The sequence below is a fragment of the Microtus pennsylvanicus genome, chromosome 10, assembly GCF_037038515.1.
Source record: "Microtus pennsylvanicus isolate mMicPen1 chromosome 10, mMicPen1.hap1, whole genome shotgun sequence".
Lineage (NCBI taxonomy): Eukaryota > Metazoa > Chordata > Mammalia > Rodentia > Cricetidae > Microtus > Microtus pennsylvanicus.
In genome coordinates this window covers 26,084,753-26,107,913 of record NC_134588.1, presented here as the reverse complement: position 1 = coordinate 26,107,913, position 23,161 = coordinate 26,084,753, and the positions used below count along the sequence as shown (strand labels likewise).

Here is a 23,161-nt window from a genome sequence, read left to right as displayed (position 1 = left end):
TGTGTATGGCCTGTGTTGTCCAGGGCACTTTGGGGTTTTTTTGTGGAATGTGGAGGAGTACTTGTGCATGTATGCATGTGTGCATGTGTGCGTGTGTGTGTGTGTGTGTGTGTGTGTGTGTGTGTGTGTGTGAGAGAGAGAGAGAGAGAGAGAGAGAGTTGAGTGAATTTTCTAGTACCTTCTTTTTAACAAAAGGAAACGAGGAAAGGATAGAAAATAGAGTACGAAGGAATCGAATATCTTTACCACAGCCTTCTTATTCTAGGAACTTAACCTTTTGCAGAATTACCGTCTTCTTAAATACAAAGCACATTCCGGGTTCAGTGGGAGCTAATCAGAAATGGGTTTTTGTCTGTTGTGAAGCTGTGATCTCCAGCGGAGATGAATAATATGCACACGGGAGAGAAACTGGTTTGTAAGAGGAAGGCTTAGCTCTAAGGAGTGAGTGCAGACAGGGGTCAGCTGCCCAGCCATCTCTGGTGACCTATTTCATTGTCCTAATTCTTAGTTCCCTACTTGGTAAATTGTGGATAGAAACAAACCTTCTGAGGGGTGGGTGTCACATGAGACATGGCAAGTATGCCAAATGTTTCATACAGTGCCCAGCCCAACATGCTTACTGTGTAGGACAAGGGTTGCCGCCGCTGTTACCTGAATTGGCCAAGATGTCTGGACTCTGTTTTAGAAGGAGCAGAGTCAGGTTGGGGGGCGTGGGGTGCTACCTACCAATCTCCCTTGCCTATGGGGTCTGTTTCCTTGTTCGGTCAGAGAGTTAGAAAATCAAGCTCTGTAGGGAGAACTGTCTGTTATTTGGGGGTCTCAGTATCTACTCTGTAGGGAGAACTGTCTGTTATTCGGGGGTCTCAGTATCTACTCTGTAGGGAGGACTGTCTGTTATTCGGGGGTCTCAGTATCTACTCTGTAGGGAGGACTGTCTGTTATTCGGGGGTCTCAGTATCTACTCTGTAGGGAGGACTGTCTGTTATTCGGGGGTCTCAGTATCTACTCTGTAGGGAGAACTGTCTGTTATTCGGGGGTCTCAGTATCTACTCTGTAGGGAGAACTGTCTGTTATTCGGGGGTCTCAGTATCTACTCTGTAGGGAGAACTGTCTGTTATTCGGGGGTCTCAGTATCTACTCTGTAGGGAGGACTGTCTGTTATTTGGGGGTCTCAGTATCTACTCTGTAGGGAGGACTGTCTGTTATTCGGGGGTCTCAGTATCTACTCTGTAGGGAGAACTGTCTGTTATTCGGGGGTCTCAGTATCTACTCTGTAGGGAGGACTGTCTGTTATTCGGGGGTCTCAGTATCTACTCTGTAGGGAGGACTGTCTGTTATTTGGGGGTCTCAGTATCTACTCTGTAGGGAGAACTGTCTGTTATTCGGGGGTCTCAGTATCTACTCTGTAGGGAGAACTGTCTGTTATTCGGGGGTCTCAGTATCTACTCTGTAGGGAGAACTGTCTGTTATTTGGGGGTCTCAGTATCTACTCTGTAGGGAGGACTGTCTGTTATTCGGGGGTCTCAGTATCTACTCTGTAGGGAGAAGTGTCTGTCGTTTGGAAGGTTTCAGTATCTACCTGCTGGTGTCCCAGAAAGGATTTACATTAAGAAAAGCCTTGGCTTGCTCTTTCTTGGCTTTTTAGGCAAGGGGCTCAGGATTCCCAGGACGATATGGTCTGTGGTGGTGGGGAGTGGGGCAGTGTGGCTCCCATTCATAGAGCCTGTTCACAATTACAGCCCTGTAGCACCATAGTGAGAGTCTAGAAGCAGGTGCACTGTGGCTCCCCAGCTGCCTCGCTGTGTTTGGGGCCCTCCTCTCCTCACTGGCCTCTGCACTCACAGAGGGAAATGAGGGCCTCAGTGGTAAGGCTCACACTGTGTAGAGGGCAGAGGGCATATTGCATGCTGTTGTAAGGTTTATCTCTTTGTGTTGCTTTGGCACCTTTGTGGAGGGTGCCGAAGACAGATCCTAGGCTGCACAGTGATGTGTGACATGTCTCTGCACACGTAGCTCCAAATGCGATTTTAGGCAGATAAGCACTATGGGGTTACTTCCTTTGGGGGCAAACACCAAAAAGCCAATAGGTTTTTTATGGTTTTTTAGATCTGTTGCTTAGTCTATTCCCTTTATTGAGTTTATTAGAAACAAGACTTTTCACCCTGGTTGATGAAGGGCGGAGTCAGAGCACAGCATGATACATGCTTTGAGGGCCTGTTGGGGGTAGGGTGGGGGATCAGAGTCAATTACTTCAAGTAAAACCACAAGAGGAGCTGTGAGCCTTTGAGGCTCCCCAAGGCCAAGACCTCTGCCATGAGGTCCCTGGAAGAGCACGCACGGTTTTGATTGTCTCTGCTCTGCAGTAGGACATGAGGACACTGTGCATTTCCCGCTGGCTCCTGGGCATGGCGCTCATCCTCTACTCCGTGCACACCCGCAGCCTCAGGAGATGTCTGAGTTCCGTGGACGTGCACCGTATGGAACAGAGTTTCTGGGACATCAGAAGAGCCCTGGTGAGCACGGGTCTGAAGGAATGGGGTCTGCCTTACCTCACGTCTTAGCCTGAAAGGCATGTGCCTTCCTGTTACTTGTGTGGTATCCTGAGAGTGGAGACTTCTCATTGATGCCTGTCCTGTTTGTTACAGCAAACTAAAGACACCTTCAAAAATATCACCATCCTGTCCTCACTGAAGAATCTGGATAGCATTAAGGTACCAGTTGATTTGTGTCTGCTTTTTAAAGACTTAGTGCAAAGAAATAAATCCCTACCCAGTGTGCTCTTAATGCTCCAGGCTTCTTTGTCGTCTGAGAAGTCTGGGCATGACAGTATTCCAGGGACTTTGAAATCATGGGCGTGACCAAAGAAGTGACACTTTCCCAGAGGGTGGCAGAAGTACCGGGTACTCCACTGGGACAGGAATTCAGTGACTTGGAGATTGTTTTGGGAGATTCCATGGGGGGAAATGAAGACAAACAAATAAAAACAAAAACCAGAGTCATTTAAAAGTGGAGGAGGTTGTAGATAAGAAGATATAAGGTCTAAGATACAGGGCGGAACCGGGTGTGACGCCACTGAAGGCAGGGCTTCATGACAGGGACAGCGGGCAAGCAGGTTTAGGATGCAAAGAATGTGCGAGTAGGGTAGGGGGCTGGGGGGAGGCAGCTACCTTTGCAACCAGGCAGAGCCTCGGCTTTCTTTCTGACAGAGACAACAGAGCAGCCGAGGAGACTTCTGGGATGAAAGTTGTATCACTACTCTAGAGAGTCTGGGAGTGTGCTCTACAGTTGGCAGCCGGATGGGAAGGCCAGTAGGGCTTCCAGCTCCCTGTCCAGAAAGGATGGTACCAGCTGGTAGTTTGCTGCTGAGTCTTTGCTTTACAAAATGAGCCCATGAGGTGCATTTAGAGTGATCTCTTAGCCAGGTGTGTGTGGGGGAGGGGGGAGGCGTGCTTATGCTCCCAGCACTTGGGAAGCAGAGGCAGGGGGATCGTTACAAGTTTGAAACCAGTCTGTTCAAGTTTGTGAGTTCCAAGCCAGCCAGGGCTACGTTGATGCACAAACCCAACTTTCAGTTCAAAGGGCATAAGAGATAGTTTATGCCTCCCTCCCTTCCTCCCTCCCTCCCTCCCCCCCCCAGATTGTTTTTTTCTAATGCCACAGTCTTAATAACACAGCGGTGTGTAACCTTTTTCTCTGGCTAAGAGATCCACTGCGGGCAGGGGAACAGAAGATCCTGATTCCAATTAGTCTGCCACTGTCTAGGAAAAGCTGCCCTTGGGCTAGAGGCTGGGGAGTGAACCTTCCACAGCACTTCTTCAGGCCTGCAGAGTGCCAGCTGCTAGAAGGCAACTGTCCACTGCTTCTCAGGGCTGTGCTTTGTCTTTGAGGCATCTGCTTTCCATTGCAGTCCACTGAGCTGCCCAGATGTGGCTGCCGGTCGCCAGTCTCACAAATTTCAGCTCCTCGCCCTGGCTCAGTTTAAGGGGACAAATTGCGAGAGAGTCCAGTAGTGTGTGGGGTTCAGGACTTAGTGGTCAGGATGAATATATTGGTCATGTCTGGTAAGATCCCTAATGTCTAGGAGCCAAGGATGTTGCGAGCTGGGAGATTACAGAGCAAACAGCCTTGGCTTGTGGGATGTGACCCCTCTCATAAAGGAGACACCTGGTTCTTGGAGGGAGGTTGTGCTGAGAATCCTTGTCTGTGATGGCATTCCAAGCCCTATTCTTTGTGAATACATCTCCTGGCTAGAGGTGGCTTGACTGTGGGAAACATGGAAGAAAACCCTGAATTCTAGAAAAGAATGTTCAGTTCTGTAACTTCTTGTACTTTTTTCCCAAAGTGTTGAGAGCAGAGGGCCTCCAGGGCATGCTCTAATTTGTGTCTGTAGCCTGTAGATGTGTGCTGCGTGACCAGGCACCTCCTGACCTTCTACAGAGACAGGGTGTTCAAGGACCATCAGGAGACAAGCCACAAGGTCATGAGGGAAATCAGCAAGATTGCCAACTTGTTCCTCCAAATGCAGAGTACACTGGAGCAATGTGTGAGTCCGTGCGTCCCAGAATCAGTGCGCCTGCGAGTCAGTGTGCCCGTGGGTCAGTGCGCCCGAGAGTCAGTGCGTCCGCGAGTCAGTGCGCCCCCGAGTCACTGCGCCCTGCGAGTCAGTGCGCCCGCGAGTCAGTGCGCCCGCGAGTCAGTGCGCCCTGAGAGTCAGTGCGCCTGCGAGTCAGTGTGCCCGAATCCCAAGCAGCTGCTCTCATTCTGTCCAGAATGAGCCCAGGACTGGTGCTGTTGGGTATTTCTTGCCCTGTTATTCACTTCTGTGTCCTTCGAGACTTTGCAATGGTTTTGCCTACTGACACCTTGTCAGATATGTCGCCTCACGGAGTGGCCAGTTGATGCCAGGGTGTCTCCTAAGTGTAGAGTGGCCTCTAAGAGGCACGCGCCAAGGGTTTCATTCTGACCATAAGCACACCTCTGGACGTTCTGTTTCTGATCCTTTGATAGTTCCATACTAAGACATTTTTGGGAAGTTGTACAGTAAGGGTCACCTGTAAGTTCACTGTCACTTGTTAAAATCAAACAGAGACAGAAGTAAAAATCACCAACCAAAACTCAGGCCAAGAGAAACTGTAGGCTCCATCCTAATGACTGTTGATGGGTTTTTGTGTGGCGTGGCTCCTTTGTGGCAGGTGATGGCTTCCCTCCCTGTCTCAGATCCCATTAACTGTTAGAAAGAATAGCGGTCCCTGTCCTGCTTTAAAACTTACAGCTGGGTAATCACATGGATATAGTTACTCAATTAGTTAACCCTGTAGGGTGTTGCACTCAGTACTGTGACAAGGTAGACCTGGTGCTTGCTCTTCTGAGGAGCAGAAGCTAAGGTCAAATGCAGACTTTCTCCACATCTTCTAAGCTTTTCACTTGCCTAGGGAGGAGGAGCATGTAGGGAGGAGGGGCACGTAGGGAGGAGAGGCATATAGGGAAAAGGGGTGTGTAGGGGAAGGGGCGTGTAGGAAGGAGGAACATCTAGGGAGGAGGGGCGTGTAGGGAGGAGCTGCTATGCAGGGAGGAGGGCTGTACAAGGAGGAGGGGTGTGCAGCGAGGAGGAGCATCTAGAGAGGAGGGACGTGTAGGGAGGAGGGGCGTGTAGGGAGGAGGGCTTGTAACAGTCTTCTAATGAGAGCTGCCTTGTGTCCCACAGGTTCATAGTCAGTGTGGCTGCAGTCAGGAAGCCACCAATGCAACCAGAATCGTCCAAGACAACTACAATCAGGTGAGGGCTGAGGAGAGCCCAGGGAGGACAGAAAATGAGATGCTGGAGAGAGTACAACATTTCAGCCTTCTCTCCAAGCCAAATCACTTACTCTTCCCTCCAGTCTTCAGGGAAGGCCCATCTGAGCTGATGCCTGCAAAAATGTTGTAGGTCATTGGGCAATTCCCGGGTCCTCTTCCCCACCCTTCCTCTACTGTGTTCTTATACCTTCACATCTGGCCTGGCTTGCTTAAGATATGATCATACAGGGAGAGCAACCGTCCCCAGTAAATCTGAAACTGTTACCCATGAAACATAACACATACAATGTTCTTGTGGTCAGGACCTGGCCCTTGGCATCCTGCCTATTGCTGCACTCAGTACTTCTTACGGGGTGTTGATGCAAGAGCAGTTACTAGGGTATGGCATCTACAGATTTGATTGAGGTACAGTAGTTCTGGGGTGTGACTGAAGTTCCTCATTCTCAACACTCTCAAATGATGCTAGTGCATTGAAGGGAGAAGAGGTTAGGACTGTCTTGGGGCTTGGCTTTTGGGGGGAGCAGACCTTATTAAGCGATGCTGGAGGGACAGTGAAGATTCAAGTGGTTTGTACTGTGAGCCAGACACTGTTCCAAGACCACTAAGGAGTTGTCACATGACTCTCCGCCTCAAGGCTCCAAGTGAAAACTGATTTGGATAAATCGGGGGAATGAAGGCACAAATGGATTATGTGAATTATACACATGATGCCGTTTTTAAATTTTATTTTATTTTATTTTGGTTTCAGCTGGAGGTCTCCTCTGCTGCCCTAAAGTCTCTAGGAGAGCTAGACATCTTCTTAGCCTGGATTGGCAAGAACCATCGAGAGACTTCTGCAGCTTGACACTAAGTGCCTTGTCTGATTAGAGATACACAACCCACTGTGAGCTCTCTCTCTCTCCCGGCCCCCAGTGGTCAGCAGCTAACTTTGAAGAGGAGACAGATGTGGAAAGCTCTCATAATTATCTAGAATGGGGATCTCTTCTTGGAGATTGCTGCTGTGGAAGGGATCCTCTCTTCTGGGCTGGATCCTCACTAGAAAAGTTGGGGTTTGAGTTGCTCTCAGCTGCTGCTGAGGTCTCAGCTCTCTGATTCCACCTGAAACAGTCGGGTGGGCAGCTATGGTATTTATGGCAGCATGTGGCTGTTGAACCATCCCGGATGCTGTCACAGCTCCTCTAATTTATTGTGAAGTGGCTTCTCCCAGGCCTGTGCTGTGCACCTCATGGTGAGCTATAGTGCATATTGTACTGACTGTCATTTATGAATAAACTGAGCTTTACCTATGAGGATGAATTGTCTTCTGACTCATTCATCTATGGAAATGAAAGAGACCCCCCAAAATGGGGAACATGTGGGGAAGATTAATTCTAGATGGGGATAAGATGCATGTAGGTTTTTAAAAAAAGTTCGAGTAGAAAAGTGTTCTGGATGAGTATATGACTACATTTTTCATCGCTGTAACAAAAGGTCTAGGCTGGGTAGCTTTGTCAATAAAAGCAAGTTTATTGCTCATAATTCTAGAGGTTCTAGGGAATGGGTTTGACTGTCTGGACCCTGGTGAGGACCACACAGAAGGAGCTGTCACAGTGGAGGGAGCACGGTAGGAAGAAGACAGCACATTGAGACTGAAGCTAGAACAAGTAGGAGCCAGGCCTACTCTTCCTCTCTTAAATATGCTTTTATTTATTCTTAGCGGATTTCATGTATGTGTGCCAGGGTCTCTGTCACCACCATGGCCAACAGAGTAGTTATCCATAGGAGGCATGGAGGTAGTTTGGTTCAACATGATTGAGTAGCTGGTGTTGGTTCAAACTTTGGGAGTCTGATGCTGGGCAGTTTATTTTAGGCATAGTTAAGCACAACACAATTTGGTAAAAAAACAATTCCTGTTGATAAATAATTCAATCCTGTGTGCACAAGAAAACTTAAGGCATGGCTATGTTGAGACTCTTTGTAAAATATATGTGACATCTTCCATAAAGAAAGACTCTATAGATTGACTGAGAAAGACAAGCTCATGACAAGGGTCTAGGGGAGGATCCTATGTGGTCTCAGTCACATAGATAGTGCAAAGGCCAGGCTACTAACCACATCCACTTCTGGCCTTCTAAGTGGGAAACAAGTTATACAGCTCTTCCCATGGAGAGACAACTCTTTATGTTTTACATTCCTGGTCCTTAGAGGTCTTGTCTGTGAGCACAAGACTTCTGTGCCTCCTACACATGTGTGCAATGTGTTTCCATCAAATTCACCCCCAGTTCCTCCTCTCCCACTATATCTCACTTGCGGTACCACCAAGTCCAGTCAGCTCTGCCTATATGTTCATGGGCGTAGGGCCACCTGCTGGAGCATGGGCAACCTACCCAGGGCTACATTCCTGAAGAAATCTGATGCTCACCTATGATAGTTTGAATGAATAAGCTCATAGGGAGAGGCACTATTAGGAGGTGTGGCCTTGTTGGAGTGGGTATGACCTTGTTGGAAGAAGTGTGTCAATATGAGTGGGCTTTGAGGTTTCAGAAACTCAAGGCAGGCCCAGTCCCACTCCCTCTTCCTGCTACTGTGGGACAGGATGTAGAACTCTCAGCTCCTTCTCCAGCACCATGTCTGCCTTCGTGCCACCATGTTTCCCACTATTACAATAATGGACTAAACCCTTTAACCTTTAAGTCAGCCCCAATGACACTTCCTGTTGACTAACCACTCAAATATATGAGCCTATGGGGGCCATTCTCATTCAAACCACCCTCACTGGTCCTTGTAAAAAATTTCATAGTTTATGCTTTTGTAAATAGAATGAGACCTCCAAAGTCAGGCAGATTTGGTTCCAGTCCTGCAGGACTCTGAACAAGGAACTCAATTTCTCTAAACATCTGAGTGTTCTTATGTAAACCAGTTATTGACATCAGTCTTAGGATGCTGAGTTGACCAGCAGGTGAGGTAAGGTGACGCCAGCAGTCCCAGCAAGGTGGAAGGTGTTATGATATGCTTGAACCTGGTTCTAAGTATCCCTTGCTCCAGAGAAGTTCCTTTCCTTTGTCCCTAGTGTCTGTTGATGCCGTCATGAAGTCCTGCTTTTACCAGCCTCCATAGTTTGTACTCTACCTGATAATTTAAAAGCCAGACTCATTATCATGACCTAGAAGTCTCTAACATCTGCATGCCTACACTACCCAGCTCCTCTCCCACACCATTGCTAAGCCATTCTGACTTCCTTAGTGTTCCTGGATACAACAGGCATGTTGCGGGAGGTCCTTCTGCTCCTCCAGCCTATAGCCGCTGAGATACCAGCCCATTGGGGCGTGGTCTCTCTCCCTTTAAAAAAGCGGCTACTTCCCTTCTCATTCTCTTCACTTCCTGCTCCGTTTCCGGCGACTAGACTCCTTCCTGATTGCGCAGAGGGCTATTGTCTGGGACGGTTATCTGTAAGTTTTTTCCCCTTTAAATAAATACCACCCTATTAATCATAATTCCAAACTGGTGTGGCATTGTTTGTGACTTACGCCTTCACCTGGCGCCCAATGTTTGGTTTTAGGACCTCTCCTTCCCCTGCTCGGCTGCTGGCCGCGAGTTGGGCTTGGCACGAGCCCCTCCCTTCCTCAGCTGTGGCCTGTGCCTTGTGCATGGAGCCAGCAGTATAATATAAATTATCACGCAGTGGCTTTTCTTGTTGCAGTTCTTTGTATTTTCCCTTTAGACACCTCAGATTGACTTCAAGTCCCCACGCACCGTATTGTCTGCCTCCCCACGTGGATTTAAACTCCACAGGCCTGCATAGTCTCTGCCTGCGTGGTTTGCTCTTTTCTGAGTCATTTTTAAATCTCCCTTGCAAGCACAGCTCTTAAGTGGCGCAAACCAGAGCACACGGTTGCCAGTTGTGGAAAGCTGCAACCCCTCAGGGTGACTCTGTCACGTGGAAGCATACACGGCTTCTGGGTTACTCTTCTCTACCCCTGGATTCTGGGTTTATGGTTCTGTGTATGGAATTGATTTAATTACATTTACTTTGTTGAGCAACTTGCATTTCCCAGTTTCTAACAAATACTAGGTGGACACTGAAACAGGACCCTGTTTTCGTCGCGACTTGGCAACAGCGCCACCTGCTGGATAATAGGTAATATGGCAGTTTTTGTTTCCAACATGAATTTTACTATTTTGGTTACTAATACAATAGGTTATATCATGCAAGGTTTATATGACTATGGGGATAACTTAATTTACTGGTTACTAGGTTTCAGTATTATTTTGCATATTCTATCATTTAGGAAGAATATGAGCCGGGCGGTGGTGGCACACACCTTTAATCCCAGCACTCGGGAGGCAGAGGCAGGCAGATCTCTGTGAGTTCGAGGCCAGCCTGGTCTACAAGAGCTAGTTCCAGGACAGGAACCAAAAGCTACAGAGAAACTCTGTCTCGAAAAATCAAAAAAAAAAGGAAGAATATGGCACTCCTAAGAACCATACAATCTTTACTATAAACTCATGCAGGTCAGGAGATTCAGGATTCAAAAGAGACAATAACAAAAAGACTTGAAATGATTGAAGAAATTATTGGAGCTGGTGAACAGAGTAAGAAGGCACAAGGACAGGATACAATGCCAACACCAGCTATTAGAACTGGCTTACCCAGGGTTTTAGCGACATACCCTATACTTAATTCTGACAAAGCGTCAACTTCTAAAGGCTCAAAGGGAGTCAGAGAAGCTAGATGGACGCCAATAGCAATGAATGATCTAAAAGAAATTAAGCAAGCTATTGTTAATTTTGGCTTGCACTCTGCATATGTAAAGGAAATGATAAAAACTTGGGCTTCTAATGCTAGAGCTACCCCCCATGATTTCCATCAGTCAGCAGTTTTAGATAATGGACCTTCCTTGATGTTTGGAATTTATTTCAGAGAAGAATCCAAACATATGGAACAGCAAGGAAGAGCAAAAGATGTCAAGGTTTCCCAAGATCAAATTCTTAGTGCAGGAGAATATGCTTATCCACAGGTCCAAGCTCTTTATGACGATGAAGTACTGTGTCTATGTCACCAAGCAGCTTTAAATGCTTGGAATAGGATACAAGATCCAGCAAAAAGGGTTGAATCATATATCAGAATTAGGCAGGGACAGAGAGAACCCTTTATTGACTTTTTGCAAAGATTAATTAAGGCTCTGGACATAGGGGTAACAGACCCAGAAGCTAGATGAATACTTCTTGAATCTCTAGCTTTTGAGAATGCAAACATAGAATGCAAAAAGATAATTGGGCCTTTAAAGTCTAGATGAGCACCTATGGATGAATGGATTCAGCATACGATGAATGTTGAGACGTTTAGCTATAATGATGAATCTTGGGTAGGAGAAGCGATTTCCAAAGCAATGAGGAGACATCAAACTGCCAGGTGTTTTAATTGTGGTAAATTAGGACATCTGAAAAGGGATTGCAGGCACAGAATTTCTAGGAATAATATCTCCTCTGGGAATGACAAAAATAGGAGACCTCAGCCTTCAGGTATATGTAGGAGATGCGATAAAGGCCAACATTGGTCCAACAAATGCAGGTCAACAACAGACAGACAAGGCAACTCGATACCATCGGGAAACTCCTTGAGGGGCCTCTCGCAGGCCCCCAAGCCAACAGTGGCCCAGTCATTCCCAGTCACAGTGGAGAACGTGCCTCACCAAGAAAATTAAAAGCTCCAATTTCTTCTGTAAAAAGTAATATTGGTCTAAATGATGAATTAAGCATGGAATATGAGTCAAAAAACCCAGTAGGACAGAGCAAATGTATATTTTGGCAGACTTCTATTAACGATCAAAGACCAAAGCTAAGAGTCTGTATAAATGGCACTTTTATTGAAGGCTTATTAGACACAGGTGCGGATGTAAGTATCATTACTCCAGAATCTTGGCATCTGAATTGGCCTCTTCAAGAGGTAGATGTTCAGTTCCTGGGAATTGGAACCCTATCTCGTGTAAAACAAAGCACAAGATGGGTTGAATGCATAGGGCCCAAAGGGCAAATAGGAAGACTAAGCCCATATATAGCCAATATTGCAATAAATTTATGGGGCCGTGACCTGCTTGCTGCAGCAATGGAATACCCAGATTAACATTCCTGTAGTTCCAGGAACTCATAATTCTGGGAAGGATATGATGAGGTATTATGGAAAAAGGTCACCAGCCATTCAGGCTGTACAAGAACATACAGCAATTACCAAACCTTTAGAGGTACCAACAGCCCTACCTTTAAAATGGCTAACTGAGAAGCCAATATGGATCAGACAGTGGCCTCTAGCTGAAGATAAACTACAGGCATTGGAACAGCTGGTGCAAGAGCAACTAGATGCTCACCATATTGAAGAATCAACCAGCCCTTGGAATTCTCCTGTGTTTGTTGTAAAAAAGAAATCTGGTAAATGGAGAATGGTGAAAGATTTAAGAGCTGTCAACAAGGTAATTCAACCTATGGGCCCACTACAATCTGGAATTCCTTTGCCTTCTCTGTTACCAAAAGGATGGCCTCTTATAGTTATTGATTTGAAAGACTGTTTTTTCACTATACCGTTACAAGAAAAGGATAGAGAAAAATTTGCCTTCACAGTGCCTACTTATAATAATTCTCAGCCTAATAGGAGATATCAATGGACTGTCCTCCAACAGGGTATGCTCAATAGTCCTACATTGTGCCAATGTTTTGTAAGTAAACCATTGGAAATAATTCGTAAACATTTCCCCAAGTCCATAATTTATCATTACATGGATGACATCTTGTTATCTGATTCAAATAAAGATACTTTAGAAAGGATGTTTGAAGAAGTAAAGAAAGTCTTGCCTAGGTGGAGATTACAAATTACCCCTGAAAAGATTCAAAGAGAAAATTCTATTAATTACCTAGGTTACAGAATAGGGTTAGAGAAAATTAAAACGCAAAAGGCACAAATTAGGAGAGACAGGTTAAATACTCTTAATGACTTCCAAAGATTGTTAGGAGACATTTCCAGTCTACAACCAGCTGTTGGGATAACACCTGATCTAATAGTTCATTTAAACAAAACCTTAGATGGTGATAAAGATTTGAATAGTCCAAGAAAACTGACAGCTGAAGCAGAAAAGGAACTGACAATGATTGAGGAAAAATTACAGGAGGCACATGTGGATAGGGTGAACCCAAATCTTAGCTGCATCCTAGTCATATTGCCTTCCAGAATTTCTCCTACAGGGATTCTAATGCAGAGGGAAGATATTATTTTAGAGTGGATATTTATACCTAATAAACCAAGTAAAAAATTAAAACCTTATGTGGAAAAAGTCTCTGAATTAATTATAAAAGGTAAGCTGAGACTTCGTCAACTAGCAGGTATAGACCCAGCAGAAATTATAGTGCCTTTTACTACTGAAGAAATAAAAAAGTTATGGGAAGACAATGAGCCATGGCAAAGAGCTTGTGCTAATTTTTGGGGATAAATTAATAGCAACTATCCCAAAAGTGGTAGACTTAACCTCATAAAAAGAACTTCTTGGATTCTTCCTAGAATTATACGTGATGCTCCAATAACTGGAGCCCTTATGTTCTATACTGATGCAAATAAATCAGGGAAAACATGTTACAAGTCAGATGAATTGAGTAAGGTGGAACAAAGCCACCTGTCCAGAAGGCAGAATTATATGCCATTCTTATGGCACTAAGGGATTTTAAAGAACCTCTTAATATAGTTACAGATTCACAATATGCAGAAAGAGTTATCTTGCATATTGAAACCACTGAATTTATACCAGATGACACAGAGTTGACTTCATTGTTTATCCAGGTACAAGACATAATCAGGAACAGGCTTTGTCCGATGTACATAACACACATCCGGTCCCATACAGGTCTGCCTGGTCCTCTAGCCCAAGGCAACACTGAGATTGATCAATTATTGATTGGAAGCGTGTTACAGGCCTCAGAATTTCATAAGAAGCATCATGTCAATAGTAAAGGCCTAAAGAAAGAATTTTCCATTATTTGGCAACAAGCTAAGGACATTATAAAGAGATGTCCTACTTGTTCTTTCTATAATCAAACACCGTTGCCTGCAGGGAGTAACCCAAAGGGTACTAAGAGAAATGAAATCTGGCAGATGGATGTGTTCCACTTTATAGAATTTGGTAAATTAAAATATGTACACCACACCATAGACACGTATTCAGGTTTTCAATAGGCTACTGCCCTGAGCTCAGAAAAGGCTGATTCAGTAATCACATATTTATTGGAAGTTATGGCCATCATGGGTATACCTGCACAAATAAAGACAGATAATGGTCCAGCATATGTATCTAAGAAAATGAAATGCTTTTTTGATTATTATAATATAAAACACATTACCGGTATACCAAATAATCCTACAGGTCACGCAGTTATAGAAAGATCAAATCGTACTATAAAGGATATGCTGAACAAACAGAAAGGGACCGAAAATGCCCCCAGAAATAGATTACATAATGCTTTATTAACCTTGAATTTTCTTAATGCTAATGAGAAAGGAACGACAGCAGCAGAAAGACATTGGATAATGGAAAAGTCTACTGAACTAAATCAACCGATTTATTTCAAAGATGTGCTGACCTCTCAATGGAAGCCAGGAGATGTGCTACGTTGGGGAAGGGGTTTTGCTCTTGTTTCCACAGGAGAAGAAAAATTGTGGATACCATCAAAATTAATAAAGTTTCGATTTGAAGAGGAGAAACCTCTTGGAAAGGAGAAGTGACAACTCATCCACAATGATGATATTCATACAGGTGGTAAAGAAAAACATATAGAATGGAGGCAGGGTTCTGTTCTTATCTCCACAGGAAAACACTCATCTTTGAAAAATTCAAGGGACCCTGGATGTTTGGATACCGACAGATGGAAAAATACCTGCCCAAATATCAAGAAAACTGAATAGGTTGTGTAAGTAAAATATATTAAACCATATTTCTAAATTTATAGAGCTGGTTTTGAAGTTGGACTCTGGCTCAGTCCCTCTCCAATTCCAAGCCTGTTAGTAAGAGAAAAACCCAGAGTTTCTGGAGTTTCTGTCTCATGTCAAGAGCCATGATATGGGACAGAAAGAAATATGAGTTTAGAAAACATCTTTGCTTTTCTTCATATCTATCATACTTTTCATTGAATATATCTATCATGCCTTTCAGTGAATATATATATATATATATATGTCTATATATGACTAATGTTTAAGTTTTTCAAATGAACAATGAGTTTTTCCTGAAGTGACATTTGAAGTTTCCAGGAAGAAGATGGGGCCCCATAACAACAACTCCACCTGGTTGATATGACGTCATGATACTGATAGCGCTACTACAAGACCTGCTTTGGGTACCAGCTGCACAAGACAGTTCCAACTTGGTTAGCTGAAATGGTGCACATCTTATACAACATTTTGGCCAGACCTGCATAAAATACTCAGAGACTATTTTCAATTTTAAAAGACATTATTCTTGAAATTTAACCATCATTTTACTTTCACAGGATCCCCCAGAAATAATGTTGCCCCCATGACAGCTGGAAGTAATTCTAGAGGACGACGTCCCCTCTCCCAGTAAAGTTTGCCCTTGGGTTTAGGGACATCATTTAGGGGTTGATTATAATTAGTATACGGTTGAGGGTTGGGGGAGGAATTTTATAAGCTCAGGGATCATTTAAAAAAAAAAGGTATGATGGGATAATAGATTTGTAATTGTGAGTTACTGTCTTTAGATAAATATATTGGTATCGATTCTTGTATATTGATACAAAGTTAAATTATATTGACTATTATATGCATGCATGTTTCTACCTCTGTTTAAAACATTGTTTTATGTATTGACCTATATTGTATTGATATATATATATAGTATATATTTACCATATTGCAGTGTACATTTCTACCTCTGATTAAGATACTCATATAATGTTTGTGTATTGATATATATTTACCATATTGCAATGTATATTAGTACAGTGTTTATATTTGGAGGTCATTGTCCTCATTTGTTACACAGTCGTTTATTGTCTTAGTCTTTAAGTTAGATATTGAGAATTATATAGATTAATAGTCATCTAAGTTTGTCATTTATAATTAGACTAATCAGGTTCTTTAGATATATAGAGATTATACTCAGTATAGATAGATAATCTTCAACCTCTTCAAAGACCTGTAGAAAAAGGCCTTTAATCTAACTCAGAGTTTCATGATAGTGAGACACAATTGCTCCTGGCAGCACCACTCTATTCCCGAGAGAATGTTGAGCACCAAAGACACTCCACCTGGAGCCTTTCTTTTTGGCAGAACTGGCCTTGGGGCAAAGAAATGCCCATACCTCAACCACTGACAGAGATACAGAGCTTGCATCAATGGATAAAAGAGACAGTACTGTCATATCCTGCCAAGACAAGGTAAGATAGTTTTGAAAAGTTGCCTGCCTTTGAAAATGATATGTCAGTTGTGTTAGGCCTTAGCCAAAGCTGGTTGCTTCAACACTGCAAACGTGATTTTGGGTGATTGCCCAGGTAGCTAGTTGTCTCTGTGATTTGTTGCATGTTTTGGAAGTTGTTTTACTGAACTTCCTAATTACCCAGGTAACATTGTTTCCCTTCTCAGATCTTCGATGGGGTTGAAGACTATATAAATGTAGTTACTTTTCTCTCATGACTTGGCCAAGTTATTTATTATACAAGACCTAAGCTAGTTAGAATAGGATATTTGTACTTATTGTATATAATTTTGTAGTAGGTTTAGAACTCTCTTACTTAAACAAAAGGGGGAGGTGTTGCGGGAGGTCCTTCTGCTCCTCCAGCCTATAGCTGCTGAGATACCAGCCCATTGGGGCATGGTCTCTCTCCCTTTAAAAAAAGCAGCTACTTCCTTTCTCGCTCTCTTAGCTTCCTGCTCCGTTTCCGGCAACTAGACTCCTTCCTGATTGCGCAGAGGGCTGTTGTCTGGGACGGTTATCTGTAAGTTTTTCCCCCTTTAAATAAATACCATCCTATTAATCATAATTCCAAACTGGTGTGGCATTGTTTGTGATTTATGCCTTCACAGGCATGATGTTATTTCAAGACTGGTGTGTTACACACACACACACACACACACACACACACACACACACACACACACACCTGTAAAGCAAAGTAGGATTTTAACCCTTCACCTCACACATTATTTTTTAACAGGACTGATAGACTCCTAAGAAGCAGCAAAACTGTTTGTACAGTAGTTAGCCTCTTCAAGGTGACTGTGAGCTACAACTCATGCCGAACTGGCTGGCTGAGTATTTCCTACATTTTTGGTATTTTCTGACTACCCTGGACTTTTCCAAAGACTTGTATCACTTGCATCAGAGCTTCAAACTTTTACTCCACAGAATGTGATTTTAGCCTATATCCAGCCCTGCCGTCATCAAGCTCATGTCTTTTTCATAGTTCTTAGCATCCTATGTTGCTTATTGTGTTTCCCAACTTGAGAGTAAGCTCCATAAACATCAGGGGGCATTTGTTTTATTTACTTTCTGATATTTAGTATGTGTTAAATTCTTGAGTAAATGATATAAATGAGTTAAAGCAATTCTAATAACAAACATTTATATTGTGTTTGTGTATGCTGGCCATAGTCCCTAAATATATAGCATATTTTACTATAAATGTATTTTAATTCTCATAGCAATCCCATACGAGTGCTGAGCATGAAGCTAGGTTATAAAAGTTTCCTAACTGAAAGCAAGTAGTAAAGATAATTATATGAAGGCAATGCAGGTTATTAACCTAAATAGTTGGTAATAATTACATTGAAGGGCTGGAAATTTGTATTATATTGTTAAATGAGTTGTATAGGTATAATACCTTGAACAGGATTAGAAACATATATATAGTATGTTTTAACAAAATTAATATAAAATTTGTATACAATATACAAAAGTCCAATCCAACGTAAAACATTTAAAACTAGTAGTTGCTTTCTAGAAGTAGATTTAATAATCTACTTCTTTTAATCTTATCATATCTATACCATCCTTTTTTCAAAGTAGATTCTACCCTTTTATCCTATCATATCTGTATCCTCTTTTTTCTTTTCAAAACAAGAACTCTGAATCTAATCTCTTTTGTTCAACTTTTCTTCCAACTATAACCAATAACAACTTGTAACCAACCCCCTCTAAACAATGACAAATATCTATAACCCATTGAATGACCAAAGATCACCCACCCCACTTTTAGTAAATGTTCATGGTATCATGTTCTTAAATTTACTTCCTGCTGTCTGGGGGCAACAGCATCTCTAGGGGATTCTGAAAAGAAAAATTTTGGTCAATTGTCAAGTCCTGGAAGAGGTAGCTGTATCATTTGTTGTCTAGTCTCTGCATAATGGGAAAGTGCAGGGCTTGTCTCAAGTCCTGGCTGGAGTAGTCTGTTAGGCTGGATCATCTCAACTAGACATCTTGAAATTCTTCTTAACAGTTTGTAGTCCGAAGCTGATCTTCAGGTGGTGTTTTTTCAGCTTAGTGGTGTTACTGAAGGAATTGTTGTTGTGGGGCCCCATCCTCCTTATGGAGACTTCCTGAGGTCAGTGTTAGGTGTGCTCATGGTTCACTGCAGAAAACTGATAGGGACTCAAACCTGAAATCAAGTACAGGAATGTAGATGAAACCTTTTTCTAGAATTAGTTAGCACTACTCTATATGACCATCAATATCACGACAAAAAGTTTAATACACACACACACACATTTATATATATATATAAATCTTATACTTTAAGAAAAACAGTTAAAGAGTCAATATAAAACCAAAGAATTATGAGATTAGTGGATGCCCCTTTTCTTCTGAAAAGTCAGAAACAAAACCCTTCCTCCAACCCTAATTTTGGGGAGATTCTCTTTTGGCAAGTTATATATGATCAAATGAAAAACATTTGTTAGTTTTATAGGTTAGTTTAGATTAAATGGCCATGTTGTTTGATGACCTATCATGTCTTCTAACTAAGAGGTGTCTTTTGTTCAAATTGATTTTTTAACAATTTTGATGGTATCCATAGCTTTTCTTCTCCTGTGGAAACAAAAGCAAAACCCCTTCTCCAACATAACACATGTCCTGGTTTCTATTCTGAGGTCAGAACATCTTTAAAGTATATTGGCTGACTTAATGCCATAGTATTTTTCTACTATCCAGTGTCTCTTCGCAGCTGTTATTTCTTTCTCATTAGCATCTAGAAAATTTAAAGTTAATAAAACATTATGCAATCTATTTCTGGAGGCATTTAATATCCCTTTCTGTTTATTTAACATATCATTTAGAGTTTGATTAGATCTTTCTATAACTGTCTGTCATATAGGATTATGTGGTATACTATAATATGTTTTATATTATAATAAAGAAAAAAGAACTGTTTCATTTTCTTAGAGACATTCACTGGAGAATTGTCTGCTTTTATTTGTACAGGTATACCCATTATGGGCCATAACTTTTAGCAAATGTATGATTACTGAATCAGCCTTTTCTGAACTCAAAGCAGCTGCCCATTAAAAACCTGGATAGGTATCAATGATGTGGTGTACATATTTAGTATTCCAAATTCTACAAAATAAAATATATCTGTTTACCAGATTTCATTCCTTTGAGTACCTTTGGGTTACTTCCTGAAGTTAGTGGTGTTTGGTTGTATAAAGAACAAGTAGGATATATCCTTATAATTTCTTTGGCTTGCTGTCATGTGATGAAAAGTCTTTTTTAATACCTTTGCTATTGACATGATGTTTTCTAAATGAAATTCTGAGGCCTTCAGCACATTTCCAATCAATAATTGATCGATTTCCGTATTACCTTGTGCTAGAGGACCTGGCAGAATGTATGGGATCAGATGTGTGTTATATATATGGGATGATGCCTGTCTGTGATTATATCTTATTACTGAATAAATAATGAAGTCAATTCTATATCATCTTGTATAAATTCAGTGGTTTCAATATGCAAAACAATTCTTTCTGCTTATTGTGAATCAGTAACTTTGTTGACTGGTTCTTTAAAAATCCTTTAGTACCACAAGAATAGCATATAATTCTTACTTTGGACAAAATCATAAGGGCTTTGATCTACTTTACTTAAATTTTCTAATTTGTAACCTGCCTTTCCTGATTTATTTGTATCAGTGTGGAATGTAGGTGCTCTAGTTATTGGTGTGTGTCATATAATGCGAGAAAGGGTCCAATCAGTTCTCTTTATAAGTCATAGTCTCTCCCAAAAAATTACTACAAGCTCTTTGCCAGGGTTCTCGTAATTAGTAGAATCTCCTCTTTGTATTTTTTTCAGGAGCAATTTGGAATCCACAACAAGGCAAAATTTTCTTTACTTCTTCAAACCTTCTTTCTAAAGTATCTACGTTTGAATTAGATAGTAAAATGTCATCCACATAATGGTTACTATAGATTTAGGAAATTGTTTATGCATCCTTTCCAATAGCTGATTTACAAAATATTGACACAAGGTGAGGCTATTTAACAGTTCCTATGGGAGACCCTTTCATTGATATAATTTAGTAGACTGAGGATTATTATAAGTAGGCACTTTGAAAGCAAATTTTTCTCTCTTTCTTATATAGGAATAATGAAGGAACAATCTTTTAAATCAATAACTATTAGAGGCCATTCTTTAGGTAATACAGAAGGCAAAGGAATGCCAGACTGCAGAGAACCCACTGGCTGAATCACTTTATTAACACCGTATTAACAGCTCTTAGATCTTCTACCATTCTTCATCTTACAGATTTTTTTAAAACAACAAATACAGGAGAACTTCAAGGTCTGGTTGTTTCTTCGACATGCTGAGACTGAGTTGCTCCTGTACTAACTGTCTAAAACCTGCAGTATCTTTGTTGTTAAAGACTATTGCTTAACCCATACAGGTTTGCCTGTCAACTCTTTTAAAGGTAGGGCTGTTGGTACCTTTGAAATATAAGCAGCTGTTGTGCCCAGTTCTTGTACAACCTGAATGGTCAATTTCTAAAAAATTTCCCACGAACATACGTTAATTTATGGTTTGTTTCTAAGATTGGGGGAATGTTAATCTGAGTATTCCATTGCTATAACAAATCACATTCCCATAAATTCATTGCTATGCTAGCCACATATGGTTTTGATATTCCTTTCTGTCCTTCTAGCCCTATACATTTGACCCATCTCACATTCTGCTTTACCCAAGATGAAGTTCTAGTCCCTGACAACTGAATATTTACATCATAAAGAATCCAGTTTGAGTGCCAAGATTCTGATGAAATTATTGTTACATTCACACCTGTGTCTACCAGACCTTCAGTGACAGCATCATTCACTCATATTTTTTAAATTTTGTTCATTTATAGAAGTTTGCCAAAATACTCACTTCATGATTTCTCCTTATTTTTTTTGCCCTCTCCTCTATAGCTGTTCTGTCATCCAGAGCAGTATGGTTTCTTACAATAAATATTAGGTTTATTTATTGCTTTGAAGGAGTTTCCTCTATGATGGCAGGGAACGATTGAACTGGATTTGGGACAGGGGCCTGTTAGAGGCCCTTCACAGAGTTTCCCAACAGCAAAGGATTAACATAAATATTCCTTAATGACCTACATTCATTAGTTCAATGCCTGCCTTTGCCATTTCTTCTGCATAATCCAGAAGGGAAGGGCATTCTGAATGAATTATTCTTAGAAAAAACATTGTTTCTAGGAATGTCCTGTCTATGATCCCTTTTAAGGTGACCTTGTTTGCCACAATTATAACATCTGACATTTCAATTTTTCCTCAAACCTCTGGGAAATCACCTCTCCTATTCATACATCATCATATCCATGAGATTCAATATTAACTGTATCTTAGATTCATTTCTCCAAAGGTGCTGACTTTGTTTTTAATGGCCTAATTATCCTTTTGCATAGATAATTATCATTTTCAAAAGCTAGAGATTCAATTGTTATTTGTCTAGATTCCAAATCATTCTATTTACAGCTGAAGTCAATGTTTGTAAGAAATCCATAAAGGCTTCCATTGGGCCCTGTATAACTTCAGGAAATGACCCAATTTTCTTCCCTATTTCTCCAGTTCTGTCCCAACCATTCAAAGCTGCTCCATGGCATAAATCCAAGCTGTGGTCAACATATATAGCATGCCTTTCTATAGTAACGTAGTCTTCTTCTCCAAGAATTTGATCTTGGATGATTTCCCTACCTCTAGCTTTACTCCATTGTTGAATAATCTTAGCCTCTTCTCAGAACCATGTGCTCCATTGTTATTGTGGGCCAGGCTCTAAAACACCTTTAACCAAATCTATCTTTTCATTAGAAATAGTTCTATTATAAACTGACCACGAGTTTAACATTTGCTTACAAAAGGTGAACACATGCTATATGAGACTATTGCTTCCTTAAATCTAAAATTGGCACAGGAGTTCAGTTAACTATAACAGAACCTCTGCCTTTTGTCAATTCCTGTAAAGCTATTGGATTGATTGTCTAAAAACCTTAGGCTATTCTTCTCTATTGTTATTATTCAATGCTGAAATTGGCTCTCCATTAAATTCTTCTGTCTGGATTGAATATCCCTGTGATATTTTTATTATGTTTTTCTAAGGCCCTTATCTTAGAACTCAGATTAACCAACTCTTTTAGTGATAAGACAAAAATCAGCACCATGAACTGTAGAATCGTAATTCAAACTCCACACCCAGGACCCTCAATCCTGGGGTTTGAACAGTGATGAGGAGAAACCTGGAAGAGGAGGAGGTTTACTGATTGATGTCCTGGATCTGCAGGAAAGAAATGCTGTTGCTTTCGGTGGTGGTAGAAGTGGTAGCAGAGAAGGAGAGTGAAGGGAGCAGGAGGAGAAGGAGGAGGAGGAGGACGGGGGAGGAGGAGGAGAGTGAAGGGAGCAGGAGGAGAAGGAGGAGGAGGAGGACGGGGGAGGAGGAGGAGAGTGAAGGGAGCAGGAGGAGGAGGAGCAGGAGGAGGAGGAGGAGGAGGAGAGTGAAGGGAGCAGGAGGAGGAGGAGGAGGAGGGGGAGGAGGAGGAGAGTGAAGGGAGCAGGAGGAGGAGGAGGAGGGGGAGGAGGAGGAGGAGGATGTAACACCCGATTTGGTGTTACACCCTCGGTACAGTTCGCGCGCCTCTGTACCGAACGCGAGTCGGGCAAGGGCCTGGAGATTGAAAAGAAGACACAGAGAGACCAGGGTCATTCGGAAGGAGATCAGCCGAATGCCACTTTATTCAGCGTTGGGGGAGTTTTTATCTACCTGACTGCAGCACAAGGATCTCTGCCCAGGCAGGTGGGAAATTACCATATTATCAATGGAGTGAATGCCCTGCAGCTAACCACCAGGCGGGGCAGGCA

General features: G+C 42.1%; 1 protein-coding gene across 2 annotated transcripts; it reads left to right on the top strand.

Annotated features, from left to right (window-relative positions):
* The first annotated feature begins 2,369 nt into the window (after positions 1–2,369).
* Positions 2,370–6,640, top strand: Il19 (interleukin 19). 2 transcript variants are annotated; one of them, XM_075987402.1, is made up of 6 exons: positions 2,370–2,513; positions 2,646–2,711; positions 4,391–4,541; positions 5,120–5,132; positions 5,713–5,776; positions 6,545–6,640. In XM_075987402.1, the coding sequence occupies exons 1-6, from the start codon at positions 2,370–2,372 to the stop codon at positions 6,638–6,640; spliced, it is 534 nt and encodes a 177-aa protein (XP_075843517.1). The 2 variants fall into 2 exon arrangements, with proteins under 2 accessions (XP_075843517.1, XP_075843516.1); XM_075987401.1 differs by lacking the exon at positions 5,120–5,132 and having other exon boundaries at positions 4,391–4,543; positions 5,687–5,776.
* The last annotated feature ends 16,521 nt before the right edge of the window (positions 6,641–23,161 follow it).

What these genes read in the sequence shown, in the direction of transcription:
- Il19 (XM_075987401.1), top strand. Translation starts at nt 2,370, where the DNA reads ATGAGGACACTGTGCATTTCCCGCTGGCTCCTGGGCATGGCGCTCATC. An exon ending in AGAGTACACTGGAGCAATGT is followed by an intron (nt 4,544 to 5,686) that starts GTGAGTCCGTGC and finishes TTCTAATGAGAG; the next exon opens with CTGCCTTGTGTCCCACAGGT. An exon ending in TCCAAGACAACTACAATCAG is followed by an intron (nt 5,777 to 6,544) that starts GTGAGGGCTGAG and finishes TTTTGGTTTCAG; the next exon opens with CTGGAGGTCTCCTCTGCTGC.